At 32.1% G+C, this 24,824-nt stretch overlaps 1 protein-coding gene across 1 annotated transcript in view; it reads left to right on the forward strand.

Moving 5' to 3' along the window:
• Positions 1-24,616, forward strand: part of LOC129231878 (protein PBDC1-like) — a 203,498-nt gene extending 178,882 nt beyond the window's left edge. The window contains exons 5-6 of the mRNA XM_054866267.1: positions 22,608-22,719; positions 24,483-24,616. Of these exons, the coding sequence (XP_054722242.1) occupies positions 22,608-22,719; positions 24,483-24,592 (222 nt within the window). The 3' untranslated portion in view covers positions 24,593-24,616. The remainder of the gene's footprint in view (positions 1-22,607; positions 22,720-24,482) is intronic.
• Positions 24,617-24,824: the final 208 nt, after the last annotated feature.

Below are 24,824 nucleotides of genomic sequence, written 5' to 3' on the forward strand. Positions count from 1 at the left end.
ATATATATATATATATATATATATATATATATATATATATACGAGGTCTGATAAAAAAGTTCCAGGACTTTCTCAATAATTCTTTATTAAAATTTTTTAACAATTATTCTAACTTATCACCTTCAAAGTACTCCAATCTGGAGGAAATACACTTCTCCCACCGGTGTTTCCACTGTCCCATGCACCTGGAAAACTCTTCTTCGGGGATGCTGTTGAGCTGCTCCCGCGTTTTTTCTTTAATCTCTTCTATCGTCTGAAATCGCTGTCCTTTCATCGGGTACTTCAGCTTGGGGAACAGCCAGAAGTCGCAGGGGGCCAGATCAGGTGAATAGGGGGGCTGGGGAGGGGTTGTCATGTTTTTGGCCAAAAAATCGCGGATGAGGAGGGCGGTGTGACAGGGCGCGTTGTCATGGTGGAGAAACCACTTGCCTGTCGCCCACAATTCAGGCCTCTTCTGCCTAATTTTTTGACGCAAAGTTCTCAGGGTGTCAAGGTAGCGAAATCTGTTGACTGTTTCACCTTGTGCGGGGAATTCATGATGGATCACACCTTTCGAATCAAAGAAAGCAGTGATCATCACTTTGACGTTCGATCTCACCTGACGAGCTTTTTTGGGTCTTGGTGAGCCTTTTGACTTCCACTGGGACGACTGCACCTTCGTTTCCATGTCGTAGCCATAAACCGAACTTTCGTCACCTGTGATGATGGTTTTCAAGAAGTTTTCGTCGGAACTGGCCATTTGCAAGAGCTCCTGACAAATCTCCAGGCGGTGCGCTTTTTGATCCTCTGTCATCAGACGTGGAACGAATTTGGCTGCAACCCTTCTCATCTCCAATTTTTTCGGTCAGGATCTCCTGACATGACCCAAATGAGATGTGGCACTCCTCTGCCATCTCTCGAATCGTTAAACGTCGATTGGAACGCACTAGGGCATTCAGTTTGGCCACTTGAGCATCGTCAGTTGAAGTTGAAGGCCTTCCTGAACGAGGGTCATCTGTCGTTGAAGTTCTGCCTTCCTTGAACCGTTTGAACCACTCATGACACCGTGAACGACTCAGCACTTCATTACCGAAAGCGTCCTGAAGCATTTGGAAAGTTTCCACGAATGATTTGCCCAATTTCACGCAAAGTTTGACGCAAACGCGCTGCTCTACTTTCCTGTCCATTACGAAAAAGCTAGAAACAAAGAAGTGGCTTCAGTAAAACAGCTGTAACTTCCGTTTCGAGAAGGTTATCAATATTATGAAACAACAACTGTGCTCGGGAAGACTTTCTCTAAACAATGCTACCAACCGGAAGTCTCTAGCACTCTCTGTTCCCGCGCAATTTCAAAAGTCCTGCAACTTTTCGATCAGACCTCGTATACATATATATATATATATATGTATCTATATATATAATAATAAAAGTGAAAAATATTGAAAAGACCACACCAAGAGCCCATAGATGCGCAATGCAGCAAAACTAAAAAGCCAAGTAAATATAAAATTAAGCAAACAGAATTACAAATATTAAACAAATTATAAATAACAAATGATGATAAAAATGAAAAATGCAAACAGCTATTAAGTAGGAATAGAAAAAGAGTGAATCCAGAGCTCATCAGCCGTGGAGGATTCATTAATTATGGTCAAAAGACCAAAATTTTAACTATAGACTAAAAGAGAATGTTTAAGCTCCAGTACATGTAATATAGAGTAACAATGGGCAAACGCACAACTTGCTAAGCTAAAAACAATAAACTAGAGCTCAAACCTAAAACTAAAAGCAGGGGGTTTCGCCTCGACTAATTAGGAAAACAAGTTCTGATAATTAGCCTTCCACGGGACAGTACCTGCCAATAACAAAATCGTCTTACCTTGAAATCCGCGTAACCAAATCCAATCCATTGTTCAGCCTGATAAAAAAACCAATCCATTTGTCAACAAAACATTAAAAACATAAAAACATATCCTGAAATCGGTCCATAGACATACCGAGTCGCCTGTTTCACACGTGTAAAATTCATCCACCACGGTGATTCATAAAAAAATGGTTTGTCACGGTTGTATCATACATTTACACAGTTAAACAGTTTCAAAGGAAGCGAAATGTTCATCGAAGGCTATACTTAAGCAGATGGTTTCAACTAGATATTTAGGGAAGTTATTATTAAAAAGTAAGTTTTTGAGTCCTGAAATTTCTTGCTTAAATGCAGAAATGGTATTGCAAATTCTTTTAATTCTGATAGCTTGCGAAACAATAATGCCAATAAAAACCTTTTTACTTAGGCAGGAGGAAAAATCTTGTAAACTGTTAACTGTGAAATTGAATTCACGTCTTTTATCATAGATTGTAGTGGAACAATTTGAGTCAATTTGTATGTTGATATCCAAGAAATGAAAGTTATTTTGATTCGAACTGGTCTTTTTGAGCGTTAATGAACTATGATAAATAGTTTTGCTGAGTTCAGAAAAATTAGGAAAATTTATACACAAAAGGTCATCAATGTATCTGCAACAAAGAGGTGTAGAGGAAGGATTGTCAATTAAATATTTTCGTTCATAATATAAAAGAAAAAGGTTGGCTAATGTAGAGCTAAAATTAGCTCCCATTGCTATGCCATTAATTTGTAGAAAACATGAATTACCATTTTTGAAAAAATTATTGAAAATACAAAATTTAAAAAGACCAAGAAAAAACAATTCATTAAAATCAAGGGAATCCTTGACTGAATTAAAAAGTTCTGAAACAGAGGAAAAAAGTTCAATGAGTGGGATATTGGTGAAGAGGTTTTCAAAATCAAAAGTTTCTAAATGATTTATATCAAGCATATTAAGTAAATTGATGACTTCAACACTATTATTAACAATCCAGAACCAATTCATTTGTTGAAGTTTAAGTTGTTCAAGAATTTTTTTGAGAAACTGTTCAAGCTTTACACTCAGATTTTTTCCAATGGTGTTGGTGGCAGAGCAAATAAAGCGAAATCCAACAGGTGTTTTATGAAATTTTGGAATTGCATATAAGTAAGGTAAGTTAACAGAATCGGGACGTGGCAATTTAAAAAGTTTGTAAGCAGCAGCAAATTTTTTGATGATGGAGGATTCATTAAGTTTGGAGGAAACATAAGTGGTGGTTTTTTCTAGTTCATTTTTCAAAATATTAGCATATAATTTTTTGCAGCAGATAGAGTAATTAGAACTGGCTTTATCAACAACTGTAAAGACAAAAGCTTTTTTAAAATCATTTCTCTAATTCCATCTTCTTCAACTCTGATTTTGGTCATATTCTGACCGTTGATTTGAATTTTTTACAAAACAAAAAACTCATTAAACTTTTTAGTTTGGGTACTAAATATTGGCCTAATTTTCGTATTAATTTCCTAAAAGCTTTTAATAAGCTTACATTTGAACTTGAATATTTTTTAAGAAAAATCTCCTATTGTTTTAATGTTCCACTTAATGCATTTCTTGAATATAGACACCACTTTTTAATTGAACTGAAATCACGTTTACGTGATATTGTTAACACAGATTCTTCATACTTCCATCTTTCTGCTGATGAAAATAATGCCATCAATGATTTTAAAAAAGCTTTTGTCTTTACAGTTGTTGATAAAGCCAGTTCTTATTACTCTATCTGCTGCAAAAAATTATATGCTAATATTTTGAAAAATGAACTAGAAAAAACCACCACTTATGTTTCCTCCAAACTTAATGAATCCTCCATCATCAAAAAATTTGCTGCTTCTTACAAACTTTTAAAATTGCCACGTCCCGATTCTGTTAACTTACCTTACTTATATGCAATTCCAAAATTTCATAAAACACCTGTTGGATTTCGCTTTATTTGCTCTGCCACCAACACCATTGGAAAAAAATCTGAGTGTAAAGCTTGAACAGTTTCTCAAAAAAATTCTTGAACAACTTAAACTTCAACAAATGAATTGGTTCTGGATTGTTAATAATAGTGTTGAAGTCATCAATTTACTTAATATGCTTGATATAAATCACTTAGAAACTTTTGATTTTGAAAACCTCTTCACCAATATCCCACTCATTGAACTTTTTTCCTCTGTTTCAGAACTTTTTAATTCAGTCAAGGATTCCCTTGATTTTAATGAATTGTTTTTTCTTGGTCTTTTTAAATTTTGTATTTTCAATAATTTTTTTCAAAAATGGTAATTCATGTTTTCTACAAATTAATGGCATAGCAATGGGAGCTAATTTTAGCTCTACATTAGCCAACCTTTTTCTTTTATGTTATGAACGAAAATATTTAATTGACAATCCTTCCTCTACACCTCTTTGTTGCAGATACATTAATGACCTTTTGTGTATAAATTTTCCTATTTTTTCTGAACTCAGTAAAACTATTTATCATAGTTCATTAACGCTCAAAAAGACCAGTTCGAATCAAAATAGCTTTAATTTCTTGGATATCAACATACAAATTGACTCAAATTGTTCCACTACAATCTATGATAAAAGCCGTGAATTCAATTTCACAGTTAACAGTTTACAAGATTTTTCCTCCTGCCTAAGTAAAAAGGTTTTTATTGGCATTATTGTTTCGCAAGCTATCAGAATTAAAAGAATTTGCAATACCATTTCTGCATTTAAGCAAGAAATTTCAGGACTCAAAAACTTACTTTTTAAAAATAACTTCCCTAAAAATCTAGTTGAAACCATCTGCTTAAGTATAGCCTTCGATGAACATTTCGCTTCCTTTGAAACTGTTTAACTGTGTAAATGTATGATACAACCGTGACAAACCATTTTTTTTTATGAATCACCGTGGTGGATGAATTTTACACGTGCGAAACAGGCGACTCGGTATGTCTATGGACCGATTTCGGGATATGTTTTTATGTTTTTAATGTTTTGTTGACAAATGGATTGGTTTTTTTATCAGGCTGAACAATGGATTGGATTTGTTTACGCGGATTTCAAGGTAAGACAATTTTGTTATTGGCAGGTACTGTCCCGTGGAAGGCTAATTATCGGAACTTGTTTTCCTAATTAGTCGAGGCGAAACCCCCTGCTTTTAGTTTTAGGTTTGAACTCTAGTTTATTGTTTTTAGCTTAGCAAGTGGTGCGTTTGCCCATTGTTACTCTATATTACATGTACTGGAGCTTAAACATTCTTTTTAGTTTATAGTTAAAATTTTGGTCTTTTGACCATAATTAATGAATCCTCCATGGCTGATGAGCTCTGGATTCACTCTTTTTCTATTCCTACTTAATAGCTGTTTGCATTTTTCCTTTTTATCATCATTTGTTATTTATAATTTGTTTAATATTTGTAATTCTGTTTGCTTAATTATATATATATATATATATATATATATATATATATATATATATATATATATAAAGGGTGTCCCAAAATTAATGCAAGATTTGAATTTGCCGCCATTTTTGCAATAAATTGTGGGCAATCTTGAAAAAAGAACAATTTGGCAGCTGAGGGTCTAGGGTTATTACAAATGGAGCGTTTTCGATTCTATAATGCGTTTTCATTAAAGAACAATTATTTGAAAAATAATGAAAGTTTGGGTGGGTCAAGCAGTTTACTGTTATTGGCGCTCGATATCGCAATTAGGTAATGCGGTGGTTGTGGGATTGTTGACATAGAGGTTTGACTTCAAATAACCCCATAAGAAGAAGTCTAATGATGTAAAATCACACAATCTAGGGTACAATTCGTATCACTGAAACGAGAGATTACACGAATAAGAAATTCCTCATGCAGTGATTGAATTGTTTCGCTGGCTGTATAATAGCATAACAATCCATTTTTACTAACCCTAAACTCCCAGCTGTCAAATTGTTCTTTTTCCGTGGCTGCCAACAATTTACTGCAAAAATTGTGGCAAATTCAAATCTTGCGTTAATTTTGGGACACCCTTTATATGGGATGCAGATAGGCCTGAACACTTGAACTAGGTTTGGAGGAAATTTCTGCAAAAGATATAGGTAAAAAATAGTAATAATAAATAGCGACATTTTGTTACATTTTGCTGTCATGCAGGGACATATTACTGGGTTATAAAAGACTAGGACCTTAAAAAATTGATGTTTGCTTTTTTTTTGTAACCAGTTAAGCTTTTTACCTTTTGTAGAATGGCTTTTTATATCTGAAATTTGGCTAACAACATTGATTAGGCATATCCAATACATTTAATGTGAATATCATATTAGATTGCTAAGTTGTTTCACATAATAATTCTTTAAATATGTGATCAAAATACAATTTTTGGGCAAAAATTTATTGTTTTGTATATGGTTGGTTATATATATACATAGTGGAATACATACACAGAAAAGTATTTTAGTTGAATATAAATTTTTGAAATAAATACCCGGGTATATACCCTGGGTATTTACCCCTTAAAATAAATAGCCAGGTATTTTACATCACTATTGGTTGTGTCTACAGACCAAATGCCATTGTTCTGGGGGTTATGAGCTGGTTGAACGGTAAATCAGTGTATGGACTTTGCTGCCTGTCTTAAACGTTTCTGGCATCTTTGGAGTCATACAAATGCCTGAACTTTTTGGAACTCGTAAAACTTCTGTTTGAGCTGTTTTTGCCCTTAGTCGCATTTTTAGGTCACAATATCCTATCTTACAAACAACTTCTATCGTGGAAACCTAATGATTTCATTGAATTCATTTTGGATGACCTGAGGATTAACGGAAATGTTCACTGCTTGTTTTTGTACACTTCCTGGACGTCGACTATCATTTCCAAGTCACTTGAAGCTGCATGCGGAATCAAATACTGTTTGTCAAGGCACAACAAGCAACCGAACTGTCGCTCTACTTTGTTAAACAACTTTAAAATAGCAGGTCTTTTGCTTAAAATTGTAAGAAAACCGAAAAACGAAAAAGTAGGAGATATATTATAAATTATTTTCTGATAAAGTGAGTGACAAAAATATGTAAGACGCTCAATAAAAAGAAAATACTTTACTTCCATTCGATAATGCAATCTTTGTCCGAGAGTTTTTTTTTTTTTGCTGCAACCTACATACCACCGTGCACAGCACAAAAGTAGAATCTGCAGTTGAGCTCAAGCTGGGACATTGTGTTTTAAAGTTTGGCTCTTCCATATATTTGATTCAAATGTCTTTTTTTTTTTTTTCAGTATTGCTTGAAAAAATAGTTTTTGATCAAATGACCCTAAAACATTTTATTTTTTAAGTAAAATACAAAACATAGAAAATCTTGGTAAAAAAATCTCAGTTTCGTTCAAAAGTGCAGGTGTGATTACGTTTACTACTCTGCTTAGCAGAACTGTATGAATAAACTGAAACTCTAGTTTAAGTTTTAGTTCAGCTTTAAAAACCATTACTCAGGCTTGATTTGGGGTTTCTGTTGGAAAGAAAAAGAAAAACCAGACAGTTCAGTTTTGATTAGAGCTTAGACTGGATTGGAAAAAATCTCAAAACTCAATAGCTTTTATTTTCGTACAATAAAGTTGCATTGTAAAGGAAAGGAAATCATATTCTTTCAAACAATATTAATCATGTTTGAAAGTCAAAAATTAGTTATTATTTCATGTTTCAAAGGCAATCTGAAATATAAAATGTAATTGTCATGATTAGACACACCTTACCCAATATTATTGGTTGAACGATGACTTGACTTATTTCTGGTGTTTAACCAAAAAAGCTCTCAGTTATAAAACAAAAAGTTTTTTTTTTCTTTCTATTACCTTGATGTGTATTTCTGTCAAGCAGAAAAAGAAGATGCTTGGATTGCATACATTTTTTAATGCTTAACCCATTATGTGTTGCAAGAAACACAGAGCTATTGAAAAACTCTATTTTTATTCATAAAAAAAATTAATTTTTTCATTTTTTTCCAATTTTTCCTGAAAAAACTTGGTAAAAAAACCATTTTTTTCCCCACGTTTTTCAAAATTTCCGGAAATTTTACATCTTTATGCCTAATTAATGTTGATAGCCAAATTTCAGATATAAAAAGCCATTCTACAAAAAGTAAAAAGCTTAACTGGTTGCAAAAAAAGCAAACATCAATTTTTTAAGGTCCTAGTCTTTTAAGTATAAACCAGTAATATGTCCCTGCATGGCATCAAAATGTAACAAAAAATGTCGCTCAATTTATTATTACTATTTTTATTTATTTACTTATATCTTTTGCAGAAATTTCCTCCAAACCTAGTTCAAGTGTTCAGGCATTTTCTGCATCTCTTGTATATATACACTAGTTGTACCCGACGCGCATTGCTATGCCAACAAAAAAATACATCATTATACCAGGGGTCTGGCCAGAGGATATTTGGGTCCGTTAACGGACCCTTCACAAAAATCCGATCAACCAAAACGGACCTTTCACAAAATCCCGATCAAACAAAACGGACGCTTCACAAAATTCTGATAAACAAGATCGGATCTGTCACAAATTGTTTATTGAAAGAGCAAATCTGAAAGCAAAATATCTCATATTTCTGTGTATAAACCGATAATTTTTGGAACCTTTTTTTAAGTCAAATTAGAGGGATCAACTTATACAAAATCGGCTAATTTTGAAAAAAAAAAAAAAAAAAAAAAAAACTGGCACTCTTGGATGCTCCTGCAAGCGATAAATAATTGCTACTGCCAAATAAATATAATGGTTGTTTGTTTTATCACAGCTAATTAGCAGCGGTGTTGTTGTAAACTTTTCTGAAAAGGCATTGGTAAGCACTTTTCTCCCTGCTCATGATTTAATAAACAATAATAATATATATCTGCGAAATGAACTTATAACTGCAATGGGATAGTAAGGGTGGGGGAAAAATATGATCGCTTCAGATAGGGTTACCAACTTCAAAATTATCACCACTTAGCGTCTGGCATTGAACCTTTATAATGACTTGATTAGAAGATATTCTCATCATTTTACCAGCTTGTCAATATTTGCATTTTTACGGTGGTGGGTGCGGTGCGATGTTTGATTGTTATTTTGGGAGAAAATTATATGGGTTTTGTTTTTTCGATGCTAACAAGGATGATTAACTTTAAATAAACTCTTTTAATTACCGTTTTTTTTTTCTTTAGATGTCTACATTTTGAAAAATGCAATCTTTTAACATCCGATATGAGAATCATATTTTGTTCTTTTTTCAAGCTAATTTCGCTTTGTTAGGATTCAAATAAATGAAAAGTCTCTTAATTTCTGTTAGAACTCTCATTTCAAGTTTTTAAAGCAAAATTCCATTTTCTGTTATGAGTCAAAAATTAAAATGCTGAATAGATGGTTTATTTTATTTTATTTTTTGGGTCAACTGTGTCCACAGATATTAATGATATGTTTATCATAGGACTCTAAAATGTAATTTTAAAATAATTTTATCAAAAATATTTCTTTTACAAGCCCTTTTTATACTTTTGATGCCTTCACTTTGAGAATTGCGATCTCTTTGCATCCGCTATGGGAGTCCGATTTTTCGAATTTTTGATGATTATTACGCTTTGGTAAGAGGTAAACAATTGAAATATCTTTTTTTTTGGTTAAAATAAAAAGTTTTAAACGAAATTCTGTGCTTTTTTAAGAGTGTCTTGGGTCAAAAAGTTGAATGCTGAACCCTATTCTGAATTTTATTTTATTTATTTATATTTTTGTTACAATTATTTTAAGTACTGTACAGAAATATATCTAGTATAATTTAACATAATGTAGAATGGTAGATAAATATTGATACTTGAAAGAGCGATGCCCCCCTCCCCGCCAAATATCAGAAAAAAAATCCCGAATGATTTTCTCGACGTAGAAGAGGAAAACACTGAACTTTAAGTTTAATTGATGCAGTTTGTGCCATCTCTAAATTCTAAAATTTTGTTTTAACAATTTTTTTTTTTTTTTGCGAAATTTTTTTGATTTTTTCACAAAATTAATTCATTTTTCACAAAATTATTTGATTTTTCACAAAAAACGGACCGTGTAAAAAATCCTGGACAGACCCCTGATTATACTGATTTTCATGACAATCGGTTGAACGGGGCAGAAGTTGCTACTTTGCAGTGCTACCTGGTGGCGAGTAGCTTCAATGAGCATATTATGCACCTTCTCCGTGGAAAAATACATATATATAGCAATTTTCATAATAATCGGTCCAGGTATCAAGTGAAGCCGTGACTATACTCAAATTTTGTACTCACGCAGTTTGCAAGATCAATCAAACGCTAAAAATATCAAATAAAAAAAGTTTTAAATCCCCCCGTTGCATGAAAAGTCATAAAACAATAAAGAAAGAATTTATTTGTTCAAACTCAAGAAAAATGGCAACAGCTAACTTCTTATCAATGAGATCTTTCACGCGAATTAATTTCTGCAGCTATTAATTTTATTCGTTATTTATCCAATGGATTGTGACTTAAATTGGAATAAAAAAGGAACTATCGATCGGGATTTTTTTCGAATTGGTCTATAAACATTCCCAGTACCAAAAATAACAAACGGTGAAAGTTTCAGCCAAATCTGCCGGGTAGTTTTTGAGTTCATGATATACAGACAAACATTCATTTTTAATATATATATATATATATACATAATATACAGAAACATTTAAATTCAAAAATAGGAAGAAACAAATCGAAGATGTTCTCAAGAATGGATCTTGCGAACTAAATGGCTAGTCTACCCCCTGATAACATATCAGTCCTTAGTTTACTTTTTCATTTTGATATTTTGAATTTCTCTTTTTATTGTATTTCAAGCATATATATTAAGTGTGAGAAAAAATAGAGACATTACAGCTCTTTTACAATGTTTTAGTTTAAAAAAACAAAACAATTTAATGCTAAAAATAAATGCAGTACAACATAAATGTTAGCATAAAAATACTTGATCATTCCTTTTTCAGTAAAATGTGTTTGAAGCTGTTTTACGGTTTATGTTCTTTAAAAAGAAAATCATCACCTTTTGATGACACCTAAATTTTTTTTTGCAAAATGTGCAATTACAAGGGGATTTACCCTGCTTTCGGATAAATACCCCCTAAAAAAAAATTTACCTTCCCACCCTACATCACTAATTGCATATATTAAAAATAGTTTGAATAAATTTTCATCATGAAGTACCGAGGAGCAAATGCAACTGAGCAAGACAACAGAAAATAATATTTTGATTTTTTTTTTGAGTATTAATGTGAAAACTTTCTATATTTGCCACGTTATCACTTAAACAGCAATAAATTAAATAAATAACATCATAGTCTTAATAACTTCTCAGTTTATTCTTCCAAACATCCCTCATGCTTGTTTTTTTTTTTTTTTTTTTTTCATTTTGGATAAGACTAACCTAGATTGTGATTTTGAAATCCTGTAGTTCATCATTGAATTGCTTATACTTTTGTTGGAAAATTGTATTAAAATGTTGGTTTAAAAAAAAATCTGCATAAAAACTACAGGCTGTATCAAGGTTTTGCAACAGCAAGGGGTGTTTCCGAAAAATTGATTTTTAGACCGTAAGTCTATTTTTCATCATTAGCCGGCCCGATAAGTTTGAAAATGTGGGGGGAATTTCTTCAAGAAATAAAAAAATCTCACATACCGACAAAAAAAATAATCCACAGAAATAATATATAAGATAAGATATTGAAGAGAAGTGTTTTTATTTTTGAAAATTTATACAATTTGTTATAGCAGGCTGCTTGAATCATTGTGGCTTAGATGGCAGCACATGTTCATCATTTAACCGAAGGGTTAAAATACAAAATCAGTTGAACTAAGTTTGCTTTTTAAGCATAGCTTTTCGAATGTAGTAAAAATGTGACTATCTATTTGTTTTTTACCGAAAGAAGAAAATAAAATGATATTTTACCCATCAAGTTGTTAGAAATTTTAATGTTTTTCTCCATATAATAAATATTCATAATAATTCAAATTATTATAATAAATATAAATATTCGTAGTTTTACTAAATGAAAAGTAATTTCAATTTGTGGTAGAAATTTTTTTATTTGTACAAATTGTATTGGGTCCAAAATTGTCATTAGAAGAATCTACCTTTCAGTATGCGATTTTTTTTTTTTTTATGAACAAAAAACTATTTCATTATAGTCTGAAAAATCTTAAACCTGATACTTATACTTACATTATGCTTTAGCTTTCTGACCGGAGCCAAAGCTTTTAAAAAAAAAAATCTACATTTCAGAACTGATATAGCTACATGTTGCATCAAGTTTTCGTAACAGCTAGAAGCGTATGAATCTCATTTATTTTATTACCTCACTTGTATTATTTATTGTTTTCATGTGTTCATGTAATACGTGATATTTGTCTAATTTTTTGATGCAGATGGTTCTGGTCGGGCCCGAACACTCGTTCTTCTGGTTACCATTCGAACGCTCTGCCGATTGAGCTATTCAGCTCTGTCAGTGGCAGCACAAGTTAAACTTATAAATTTAACCGAAAACCTCAGTCTGGTGCTTTAAGACAGGTTTTTTAATAGAAAAACTTTTAGCCCGTGGGTCTATTTTTCGTCATTAGCCTGCACGATAAGCTGTAAAACGAGATGTAAATCAAAGAAATCGATCAAGAATTGAGAAAGATCTCGCGTAGGAACAAAAACAGGCTACAGAAATAATATATAAGGATTCTGAAGATAAAATTTGAAGGTAAAATATTTGAATTTTTCAAGAAAATAATTATCCAGGGGGGAAAAATACGGCACATTTTGCCAAATGTTCAATAGTTTGCATTGTATTGCTTGCAATTGACATCCAATTCTATTTTTGAAAACTTGGGAACTTAAAGAATCTTGGCTACTTCCATCTTGGAAGTGACCAAATATGGCGACTTTACTAAAAATTGAGCTTTAGGGTTTTGAATTTGTAGCATAAAAAATAATTATAAAATGTAAAAAATCCTCATTAAACATCAATTTTATTGAACTGTTATAGCGTTTAGCACATTAGCGCCCAATGTAATAAGGATAAGATAAAATTTTAAATACAAAATTTTTCATTTCTCAAGAAAAATGTTTTAAATAATAGTAAATAAATAAATAAATTAAATGCAGAGCACATTTTGCATTATTTTTATTAGTTTGCATTTGAATAAACATGAAATTCTGCTTTGTTTTTGCAAACTTAGGCACTTAAGTACTTTGCCTACTTCTATCTTGTGAGTGACCAAATATGGCGTCTATGTTTCTCACGTAACAGTATTGCCATTCTGGTCAAAAAACAAGTTCCTTGATGTGTTTATACTGAGGCGCATGCTTCTAAAGCCATTTATTTTCTTCCACCCTCTTGAGTTTGTGCATAATTCCTGCTCATCCCAAGATTTTTTCTAGTATAAAGGAGAGGGGGAAATGGCGAATTAGGATGTTTTTTTAGGTCGCCACTTTTTCAAACTAGGTCGCCACGTGCCAAGTGGCGACCGTGGATTTTGACCTTTAACTGATAGCTACAATAATTTGAAAGGTGAAAATTTAACGCTTAAGAATAAAATATAAATAACTTAAGTTGGTACTGGCTATTATATTGGTTATTTGACTGTTATATTCATGTACCCAATAAAACTGATTGCAAATGTACATGGTTCCTGTAAAAAATCACACAAAAACATCACAGCATCATATTCACTTTAAATTTTATGTAAAATTAAAACATGAAAAACTTATTACAAACCATATGTTATACTAATTATTGTTATAAATAATTATATTGGTGATTCTCTGAAATTCTAACAATATTATGTCAAAGTAGCCTAACACAAAAAAAAAAAAAAAAAAACTCAGAAAGTGTTTTAATTTTTTTAATAGTTAGAAATAACTTATCTGATGTTACTCTACTCTTATTAAAACAATAACTCATTTAGATTTTTCTAAGAAAAATTTAAATGACCAGAAAGTTACACTTTTGGGGTGTCCCCGGCCGTTTTTCAAATTGACATAAATTATTTTAAAATTTTATATGAACATTCTGCAAATTCAATTTCTAGTACAAAATTAAGCATACTTAAAGGTGTAAAATATCATTCTTTTAATAAATTAAATCATCAACGTACATCGTTTCAAACTTTGTCCCCAGGTTTCATGTCATTCTCCTGTCCTAGGAATGAGCTCAATTATTATAGATTTAAAAAAAAAAGGAATTTTTGATTTGCAGTGTTACAGCACTGTTTATTATCACCATTTTGTTAGATTCCTGGAGCATTAATTTTGTATGATTTGTCTGCTGTTCTTACTAAAACTTTGAAGTTCAAAAATGGGTATGAAACATTTTTGCTGTCATTCTCCTGGACAAAATTTCTGTGTTAAATAAAAGAAAAATAATAATTCTACTCATATTGTGTAGTTGAATTCAGAGGTTAGAATCGAAAAGTAACATTGGTAACCTTAATTATAATCCTAGGCTTACGAACAGGCAAATTGTATGGAAAATGTCATACTCCTGTCCTAAAAAAAAATCACTCTCCTAGCATTATTTCTCAAGCACTGGTAATGCATCCTGTAGAATAGAAGAATTCCAATACATTAGTTGTGGAAAATAAGATTGATTAAAAAAAAAGAAAGTTAAATTTGGCAAATGATTAATAAAAAATGTATCAGTGGAATAATTCTATTTATTTAATATTTTTTTGTTGTTGTTCAGACGAATCATTCCAAAAGAGATTTCTTGCTTAGACATTCTTTTATCTAAATGTTGTTGGAATAGGTTAGTGAAGTTGCTATAAATTTTGTGGTTGCTTTAAAATTAAAAGTAAAATATTGCTGATTCCCTTTCTGTTTTATGTTTGTATTTCTGGAACTATAAAACAATTTGCAGGTAATGAGAAGGTAACTTATCTTTTTGTAAATTTTATCATACTGTGTATGGCTAGCTTAAAGAAAGTTTTAATGTAGCAATTGATTTTTTTCCATTGAAATGAATGTCCTGTTCGTTATTCGAAGTGTAAACTAATCAGAGTGAATAATATCAAAAAACCTATGTGGGACTTGTACTCAAAGAAATTGGGGATGTCCGTTTTAAGGGAGACTGTACATGAATTTTGTTTTGTCATTTAATAACCATACTTTTTGATTTAGGCTTCAGTTATTTCTTTATTACTATAGTTACATTTTAGATAACCCATGAAGAAATTCATTGGCTCAGCAAAGCATCGGCTTTCTCCATTGATGTAATGCTGTTTTTTAAAGGCGAAGTTATGCATTAAGCAGCAATTCTCAAAGTTCCAACCTTCAGCAGAAAAAAAAAAACTTTTTTCTAAATAGTATACGAAACGTTTTTTAATTGAACATAGCCACTTAATAAATGCTTTTTAAAATTATTCCTTAATTATTCCATACAACTTAATGTCATTAATTTTGTTTAATAGTTTAAAATACTGCATTTTCATCAGTTCAGGGTTCATACTCTATTTAAATGAAACAATTCCATGACTTTTTCATGACTTCATAAAAATTTTCATGACGTTTTATGAAGAGAATAGTACTAGTTATGTCAAACTAGCCAATTTTCGGAAATAAGCATTAGGAAAACTTCTACGTGAATGCCACTACCTTATCGAAGCACTTACTTGTGATTAAAAAAATCACAAGTGTACCCAACTATTCTTATTACATAAATTAAAGTAAAAATACAGTGAATAAAATGTAAAGATGCTAAAATGTTTGATTTCTTTTAGAAACTGGCAGAATGATAGTAATGACTCATTCAACCTTTGTCCCATTTACTAAGCTTCAAAAAATTTGTTCAAAAGTGTCCTTTTAGTGTCAACTGTGCATTAAATCATCCACATAACTTAACAAAATTTTGGTTCTTTAAAGTAAAGCCACATTCTTTAGTAAATTCATGTTTCTAAAGCAGATATTTATTTAAAAAAAAAAACACTTAGTAGTGAATAAATCTTCTGATTCATGATTACTTGTTAACTTATTTGCACATTTTCAAATGCATATAAATTATTAGGTTTAGAAATTCCAAATCATAGTGTTGAATTCCTGACACTGAGTGTAGCAGTGGGTTGCATCACGCACGGATCCACGGAAGGGGAACTGGGGGAACGTTCCCCCTCCAAAATCCCAAGTGTACCTAAAAATTTTCAAAAGAGTTTACGGGAAAATAATTCTGCTTTCCAAAACTTTAACTTTAAGAAAGGCACCAGAAAAAAGTGAGGAGAGAATTTCAAAAGCAGATCTAAGAAGAGGAACTGCTGAAATGCCCCCCCCCCACACACACCTTGGGGGGAAAAAACAAGTGTACCTAAAGCTGTTCAAAAAACAGAGTACAGGAAAATGTTTAAGTTTTTTAGAACGTGAACTAAGACACCAGGAAAAGCAATTGGGCAACAACAGAAGCGGATCCACAGAGGGAAACTGGGAGAACGTTCTCCTCCTCCCCAAAACCCCATATACACCTAAAAATTTTCACAACAGTGTGTAGGAAAATTCTTCTGTTTTATAGAGGAAAAGCTCCAGAAAATTTGATGTAACAATAGCAGAGGCGGATCCCTGGAGGGGAACTGGTGGAACGCTCCCCTTCCTCTAAAATCTCATGTGGACTTAAAATTTTTCACAACATAATACAGCAAAATTCTCCTGTTATATAGAACTTGAGCATGAAGAAAGGCGCAAGAAAAAGTGAAATTGCAAAAGCGGATCTAAAGAGGAGAACTGGGGAATGTTCCATTTTTCCCTGTATAAAAAAAAAGTGATCCTAAAACTGTTCAGAAAACGTACAGGAAAAATGTTCCGTTTGTTAAAACTTTACAAAAGGCTCCAGGAAAAGCGATTAGACAAGAGCAAATGCGGATCCAAGGAGGGGAACTGCTCCTTTCTCCAAAAATCCCACATGTTCCTAAAAATTTTTAGAACAGAGTGCAGGAAAATTCCTGTGTTTTATAAAAATTGAACTTGAAGAAAGGAGCAGGGAAAAGCAAGGGGAGAATTGCAAAAGCGGATTCAAAGAGGGTAACTGGGAAATGTCCTTCTCCAAAACAAAAAAATCTTAAGTGAACCTAAAACTGCAGAAAACAGAGTAAGAAAAAACTACCTGTAGTTAACACTTAAAGGATCAATTTTTGGTGTTAGTTAACACAGCTTAGAGGGAACTCATCCTAGGGGAAACTTTTAATAAGTTATAACTGCACCAATTAGTCCCCTATTATAATGCAATTTGCTCCAGTTCTAAAAAATTGAAAATCCGGCACTGCAGGAATGTAAAGATATTATAGAAAAATACAAAAATTAAATGCTTTCGTCACAATTTATAAGCTATGCTAAGTTATAAGACTACGGAAAGTTAACTACATAAAAATTCGAGTTCAGGGACTGTGAGTAAATATTTTTCATCGTACTTATTTTTTAAGACTCATCGATATGGTACAATACAGCTTTCCAGTCGTAGTTCAATTTATCCACTTTAGGGCCATTTTAAGTCTCCCAAATTTCTGTACTTGCTTTTTGTATCTGTTTTCGAGTAATCTTTCAAAAAAAAAGCCTCTTTGAACACAGACCTGTTTAAACTGTATTTTGCATTTATTTGGTGAAGGGTTGATCATTGTATTTAAAGCTTCTGCAATTCAGTGGCACTATCATAGGTGGAGGCAGGAGGGGGGAGGCAGGGAGGAAGGACCCATAATCCCTCAGAAGGCCGAGCAGAATGTTTTTGTAAAACATTTCTTACAATTAAAGAGAAAAATAGAATGCACCTTAGGAACAGTCCCATTTTTTTAGTCGGTCTAAAAATAAGTAAGTCTTCATAATGCTATGCTTCGGAAGTCCGCTTCCTCCGCCAATACCTTTAAAGCGTGTCTTAAATCTTGTTTTCAGAACTTCAATTTTGAAAATTTTAAAGGGAAGAACTACCTAACACCTTGCATTCTAATAACATTGAGAATCGTTTAAGATTGCTTTTTTGGAGCTTCAATTTTGAAAAATTGCCAAACCCCTGACGTTAACAAATATGGTCTACAGTCATGTTTTTAAGATGTCAATAACGAAAAATTTCCGGACGAGGGTCCGAATACTTCTGTAGAAAATCTGAACATTAAAAAATTACAATTTTGAAAAATGTAATGGGGAGAGCGTTCAAATCCTTTATCACCGAATATCGCTTAACCCTTACAGGCGCGGGTCATTAAAATTTTAGAAATATAATTAAAAAACACAATGGATGGGATAAATTAGTTATCTGGACATAGATTTTACAATCAAAAATTTTTTTAATTCACCCCCTCCAGCTGGGGGTGGTGTCCCCGTTTGTGACCACCGCCCGCCTAGAGCAGAAATTGTCTTCTGAAGTGGTTATGTTTGCCTCGTATGACAATTGGAGTAATTTCAAATATTTTAAGTTCTTAAGCATTTTTACTAATTATTTCAATAATTTATGCCATTAAGAATATTTAGAACACAAAATCCAATTTTTTTACTATAAAATTCCAAAATAAAGATGAAGTAAAATTCAAGAAATTTCATATAGATTATCTAAAATAATTTAAATAAGTAACTTAAAATGCTAAAAATACTTTTGGCACAGTGTTCTTGCTTTATGTGCATTCTTTTTGTGCTATAAAATGTTACATGAAAAAATACGACTGGATAATACCATTTACAGAAAAAATAATATCAAAGCTGAGAATACAAAAAGTAAACAACTGTTTGGTAGGAAAAGCAGATCTCAAATGTGTGCAGTCACGGGCCTTCAAATTCACCTGCTCTGGGTCAAGAACCCAAAATAAATACACAAAAGCCCGTTGAAAACTATTCCTTTGGGTGCCCTTCTCTGAAATGTATCAAATTACATCTTTCATCCATAACAGTGAGATCAATGCTCTAGACGGGCGGTGTCCACATTTGGGGACACCTGGAAGGAAACTATGTTTATGCATTCAAAAACGAACTCGAATCTTTTGCAAAATTATGATTGATTAGCTCAAGGTTCCTGAGGTAAAATGGTTGACTACTTTAGTTTATGGTGTAAATTTTAAAATCTTGAAAAAAATATTGTATTTGAGCTTGAAAATTGAGGTATTTTAAACAAGAAATTAAGCCAACAAAAATATTCATATTTAATGGTGCTGCTATCTGTGTGCGTCAAAACGAAATAAAAGCAACTAATGCAGCGATTTTTGGAGTTTTAAAGAAAAAACATTTTTTTAAAGAAATTTTTAAAATTGGTGTCCTTTTTTGTGACTACCGCGCCGGAAAGGGTTAAAAACTTAGTTTTCTAGGAGTTCGATTTCGAAATATTTTTTGGGGAAAGCCCCAGAACCGTACAGCTAGAAGCATTGTCAAAGTTAGTCTGTAACTGCGTTTTTGGAAATTCAATTTTGGAAAATTTAGCGGAGGGATTATCAATTTGAATCTATTTTACAAAAAATCAATCAGAGGCAGCCCCCCAAAAATCCCATCTCTTACCCTACCGTCGACAAATATCGCCTATAATCGCGTTTTTAAAATTTTAATTTCCGCAGACAGCCCCCCAAACCTTTCTTTCTCGTAACATCACCAGAGACCATCTAAAACTGCGTTCTTAAGACTAAAATTTCAACATTTTCCCCCGAGGGACGGCCTGGACCCCCTATCAGATAGTGAAAATTTTAAAAGTGCCCCCCCTCTAAAACTTTTTCTGGCTGAGCCACTGCTGCAAATATTATTTCCTTTAAGCACTTAAAAATAGAAGAACGAATAAACTTTTAAAAATAATCATTTAAGAATTGTACTTTAGAATTTGTTATGAATAAAATTCTTTAATAAGAAGCATTAAGAAGCAGTATATATGTTGTAAAACTCAATATTTATGGTAATTTTTTAATAAGTAATTTCATTTACCCCCCCCCCCCCTCCCCCATAATCATACTTGCTAGACAAGTTCCCCTCCCAAATGCATAGTCTGGATCCGCTCCTGGGTTGCATGGATTAGTTTCGTGGATCATACGTTTGGCACTACAGTTGTAGAGTATTAGAATTCCCCTATTTTCTGTGTTTTATCACCTGACCACAGATCTTCACTTTCTAAAACCTTCAACAAATAAAGATAAACGTTGATAAATTAAATAATAAAGTTTTTACGAGTGATGGAAATGAACTTGCAATTGAATTACATTTTTTGAGTGGGCGAAATCAAGAATGTGCAAGTTTGCTACTATACAGGATATGGAATATAAAAAGTGTTGAAAATAAATGGTCAATGCAAAATGTGTGATGTCAAAGCATTTAAATCACATTGCAAAAAAAAAAAAAAGAGAGAGAGAGAGTGGCTGCTACAGAAGTGGATTCAATGAGATTTCAAAATTCATTTGTTTTTGGGATCATTCAATTTTCCAGTTTTAATAGTTTTTATGTGCAATACTGTTAAATCATTCAAGACTTCTAATGCTTTTTTAGCTACTGTTACTTTTTCTTTGCCCAGGAGATTTTTCCATGGCTTTAAATATATTTCCATGACTTTGAATGAAACATTCTATTTTTCATGACTTTTCCAGGTATGAAATTTGCTTATTTTTCCACCATGACTTTCTAGGATTTCCGTGACCCCTACGAACCCTGTCAGTTTCATAATTTTATTTTTCATTCTCTGCTTTAACCAAATTATCCTCAGTCCCATAAATAAAGATAGGGAGTTTACTGTACTTCAAAACTTGTTGAAATACATCAAACCCAAAACCTAATAATAATATCCTTTTAAAAACTTAACCAGATTCCATCAACTCAAATAGAGGAATTGTATAAATGTACAAGGGTTGGAGCATAAGTCATAGCAACTATTTGTTTTCTCGTAGATATGTGAATGGATCAGAAATGTATATGTGTCATGTGTAAGTTCTGCAGACATAGTGTTTATGCAGAACAACAGATGGATCAGCGATACCCTATAGTAGCGCAGCGAGGGCTGTGAAATCAGTTGATGAGTCGTGTGCAATACACACATAAAGCAGAGTGTGTACACAGCTACTCCGACATTAGGGATGGGAAGAATTAGAGCAACCACCATACTCTCCCAACCTTTTGCCCTGTGACTTTGATCTCATTCCCAAGATTAAGGAACCAATACCTGGTAGACAGTTTGCAACACAAGAGAACATTGTTAATGCTGTGCATGAACAGGGTGACCAGATTCACACATGGTGCGGCTGAAGCTGATGGTATTCAGTGCCTCCCACATCATTGACAGAGTATGGTGACAGTAGCAGAAGACTACATTGTGTCTTTAAGTGCAATGTCATTTAATATAATCTAAGATGCAATTTCAAATTAAAAAATACAAGGAAAATTAGGCTGTATCTAAAAATTGCACAATGGTTTTAAATATTAAGAGAGGAGGCAGTGAGTAGGATTTAAGTTTATAATGCGATAAAGGCACTTTTTGCTTTTAGGTGCAAAAAATGAAGTACAGAAATTACTTTTTAAATGTTAAGGATTTAGAGAATCCAAATTGTTCATGACCTACACACACACCTGTTTTTTAAGTCATGCTTTGAAGAAATTAAGTGCTTGTTGTAATATGGCATTATATATTATCATTCAGTTAATAATAGTTGGCTTTACAATTTACATTCAAGTGCACAAAAATTTACTTTATTCATAAACTAGCAGTACCCGCACAGCAATGCCCGTGCTAAAAATTTAATAGAAGTCCGTTGAATAAAAAAAAAATTGACGCCCGCTCTCCCTCTGATATAAAATGATTTTAATATCATTAAGTTTTGAAAGCTAAATCATAGTAATGTTCTTCTTTAGAATTAAATGTAAAAGTGCATACAAATACAACTTCCATCCCCCCTGCTTTTACGATGCACTGGTTTCTTTTCATTAGTAATTTCGAAGATATTTTGATAACTGGGGGTTTGGCACTATCGTCAATTATGGGCTATAATTGTTTGCTTTTGTCACTATCAGTAAAGCCATGGTACAATAGCACTTGGTCTTTGGCGTCCACAAATTTGGCGACTATTGGGAAAATTGCTAAAAGACTCCTAGTTTTCAAACTCTTCCCGCAATTTCTACATTTTCTGGGGAATTATCATAACCTAGATCGTAAAATATGCAGAATTGGCCTTTATTTTTAACGACTCGTAACATTTTTTCCTTTGGAGATAGGTTATTTTTTCGACCATAGGTCGAGATATTTCGGGAGTAAAAAATTGTCGCTTTTTCCAATGGTGTCAAAAAGAAAACTGTGGGACAATTCCTTCACTTTTTATTGCTAGATTTAATGAAGAAAGTATTGCCAAAATTTCAGCTAAGCCTAAAAAAGTTAGAGGTAAAAAACGCAAATTACTCCCGTCGTAATGAAGTTAGAGCATTGAAACAAATTGCTTAGAACGCAGAAAATTCTATCCTTTTCAACGATATAAAATATTAATATGTGCGAGTAATTTTTCAGCCCTTTAATAGCCAATAATAGGCAATTTACGTGAAATTTGGGCCTAAATTTGAATAAAAAAAAAACTATTTATCGGATTTTTTTCGAATTATAGCCTATGTTACTCAGTAAGAAAGCACCTTTCATATAGTGAAAGAATTTTTCAAATAGGTGCAGAGGTTCCGGAGATTACCTCGAACATATAAACACACAAAAATCCGCCCTCTCTCTTTATAATATTAGTAAAGATTGATTATTTGAGATATATATATTTATCTTTCATGGTTATTTTTCTTTAGAAATGGCGTAAGTTCATTCAAATGTTCCAAGACAAGATCAATAATGCAACATTTGGGACATTGATACGCATTGACAGTTCTGGAACATATGAAGATGTCAACACAATATTTGGTAAGTAAAAAAAAGTTAAATAAGAAATAGGCTGTTCAAATGTGCTTTTATGTGCTGGAATAATGAAAATGACTTTCTCTCAGAACTAGATTAGTTTAATATATTCACTAGAAGTGATTGTGTAGTTTTTATGCTCTAGGATTATATCAGCCATGCAAAAGAAAAAAAATCTGAGACACAGTGTTAAAGTTCAACTGTAGCAGTTGGCAGTACAGTGATCATGGGTTTGTACCAACTGACATAGCAGTCAACATTGATGGAAAGGTTAAACATAAAATATTTTAGTTTTCAACAAAGTTAAAATTTCTCTTTTTGAATGTAGATAATGCATTATGCTGTAGAGTTCATACTTGATTTTGGAAAAAGAGTTGTTATACGTCAAAAAGGGAAAATGCTACAGGAATTGGTCAGAAGCACCAATTACTTTTTAACAAGAGGATTTATCTTAAGGTAAAAAGTCCTAAAGCTGACATCAAATTAATAGTTCCTATAGCTGATATCTTAATAAAACAAATCACCTCCAATTTTCTGAAATTATTTAGGATGAGTTTTCTTTCTTCTTAAGGAAGAATAAGTCATTCAACATCACATCAATAATGTACTAAAGAAATGTAAAATGAGTTTCGTTTCAGCTTAAGAAAGGAAAACTCATTCTTAATTACTTGGTAATGCTTTAAATATTTGTTTCATTTAATTATGTTTTAGGAACACTTTATTACATGTCAGCTTTAGGGCATTTACAACCTTACTTTCATTTACACATTTAGTAAATAAGATTAATTAGATCAAAAGCCTTTTCATGTTAACAGTTTTAATCTTTATTATTCTGAAACTAATTAAACTAACTTAGGCATCAGAAAATTTTCCATTTGTAGTGAAAAAATACTATGCATCAGTCACTCTCATAATGAGAAAGAACAACGATATTGGCTCATTATAACAGCGTTAATGAAAAAAAAAATGAATTTCTTACACACTTGCTATACTTGTTTTCATTTTCTCTACAGTGGCAAAGAAGTTGGTTAATTCCTATAAACTGTCTCTTTCTTGCACAATTGATGTCTTTTGAAGAATATTCGTTGACCGAAACAGTCATTTTCAACCCAGACTGAAACGGTTGAAGTTTCTCTTTCATGTCAAAAGTCGGGTAGATCAATGGTAGTTCAGTTTCAAATTCTTCACAATTTTTGCTATCTTCAATACTTTCCTTGATTTTTTTCAGTTTTATCAACTTAAATTTAAGATACAATGTAATCAGAAATAAATATATCGGAAGTGATAACATTGACGTCAACAAATATAACTTTTCAATGCTTCTCTTACTACAAATTAATAAAAGTGCTGCCATGAATTGTTTCAAGGATTTAAGACTCATCATTTCACTGGAAATCAATTGCTGATTTCCTCTTTATATCAGGGCTCTTTATAAGAGTTCAACTGCATTACATTGGAACTTTAGTTAAAACTAATTGACAATTAGAGCTTGGACTTTTGCAAATCCTATTTTAAGAGTTAGGTTGTTTAAAATTATAGTATCTTAGTAGCACTCATTTTTCTGAAATAAAAACATGTTAGAAATCTTTTTGCTCTAGTATAATCTATAAGCGTTTTAAGCTTTTACTCAAACCCTAATGTCATCTTACTTGCTTATGATTTGTTCTCTACTTTTGCAGTGTTGTTAAAATATGCACAACATACTTTACTTGAAAGTTATTTTAAGGAGTATAATTCAAATAACTAAATTTAATAGATTTTTTTTTCAGTTGTCAGAATCCAGTTTCTAGCCATAGAAATTGCACGTAACAGAAGAGGCTTAAATGATAAGGTGTATTTGAGGAACAAGATTGGTGTTCAAGATAAAAAATTGGAATGAAGTCACTTGGTATAACAGTTTTAATTCATCGTTAACAGATCTATACATGTAAAGTTCTTGTAAATAAAACATTTTTTACTTGTAGTTTTGATATATCTATAACATATCATAATACTGTTTATCAACAACTACTTGAACATTTACAATTCATTTACATTGTTTACAGTGAAATAACTTCAATTCATGAAGAGACATTTAAAATAAAAAACATTTAAGTAGAACATGGAATAAT

Source organism: Uloborus diversus, chromosome 10 (genome assembly GCF_026930045.1).
Source record: "Uloborus diversus isolate 005 chromosome 10, Udiv.v.3.1, whole genome shotgun sequence".
Classification (NCBI taxonomy): domain Eukaryota; kingdom Metazoa; phylum Arthropoda; class Arachnida; order Araneae; family Uloboridae; genus Uloborus; species Uloborus diversus.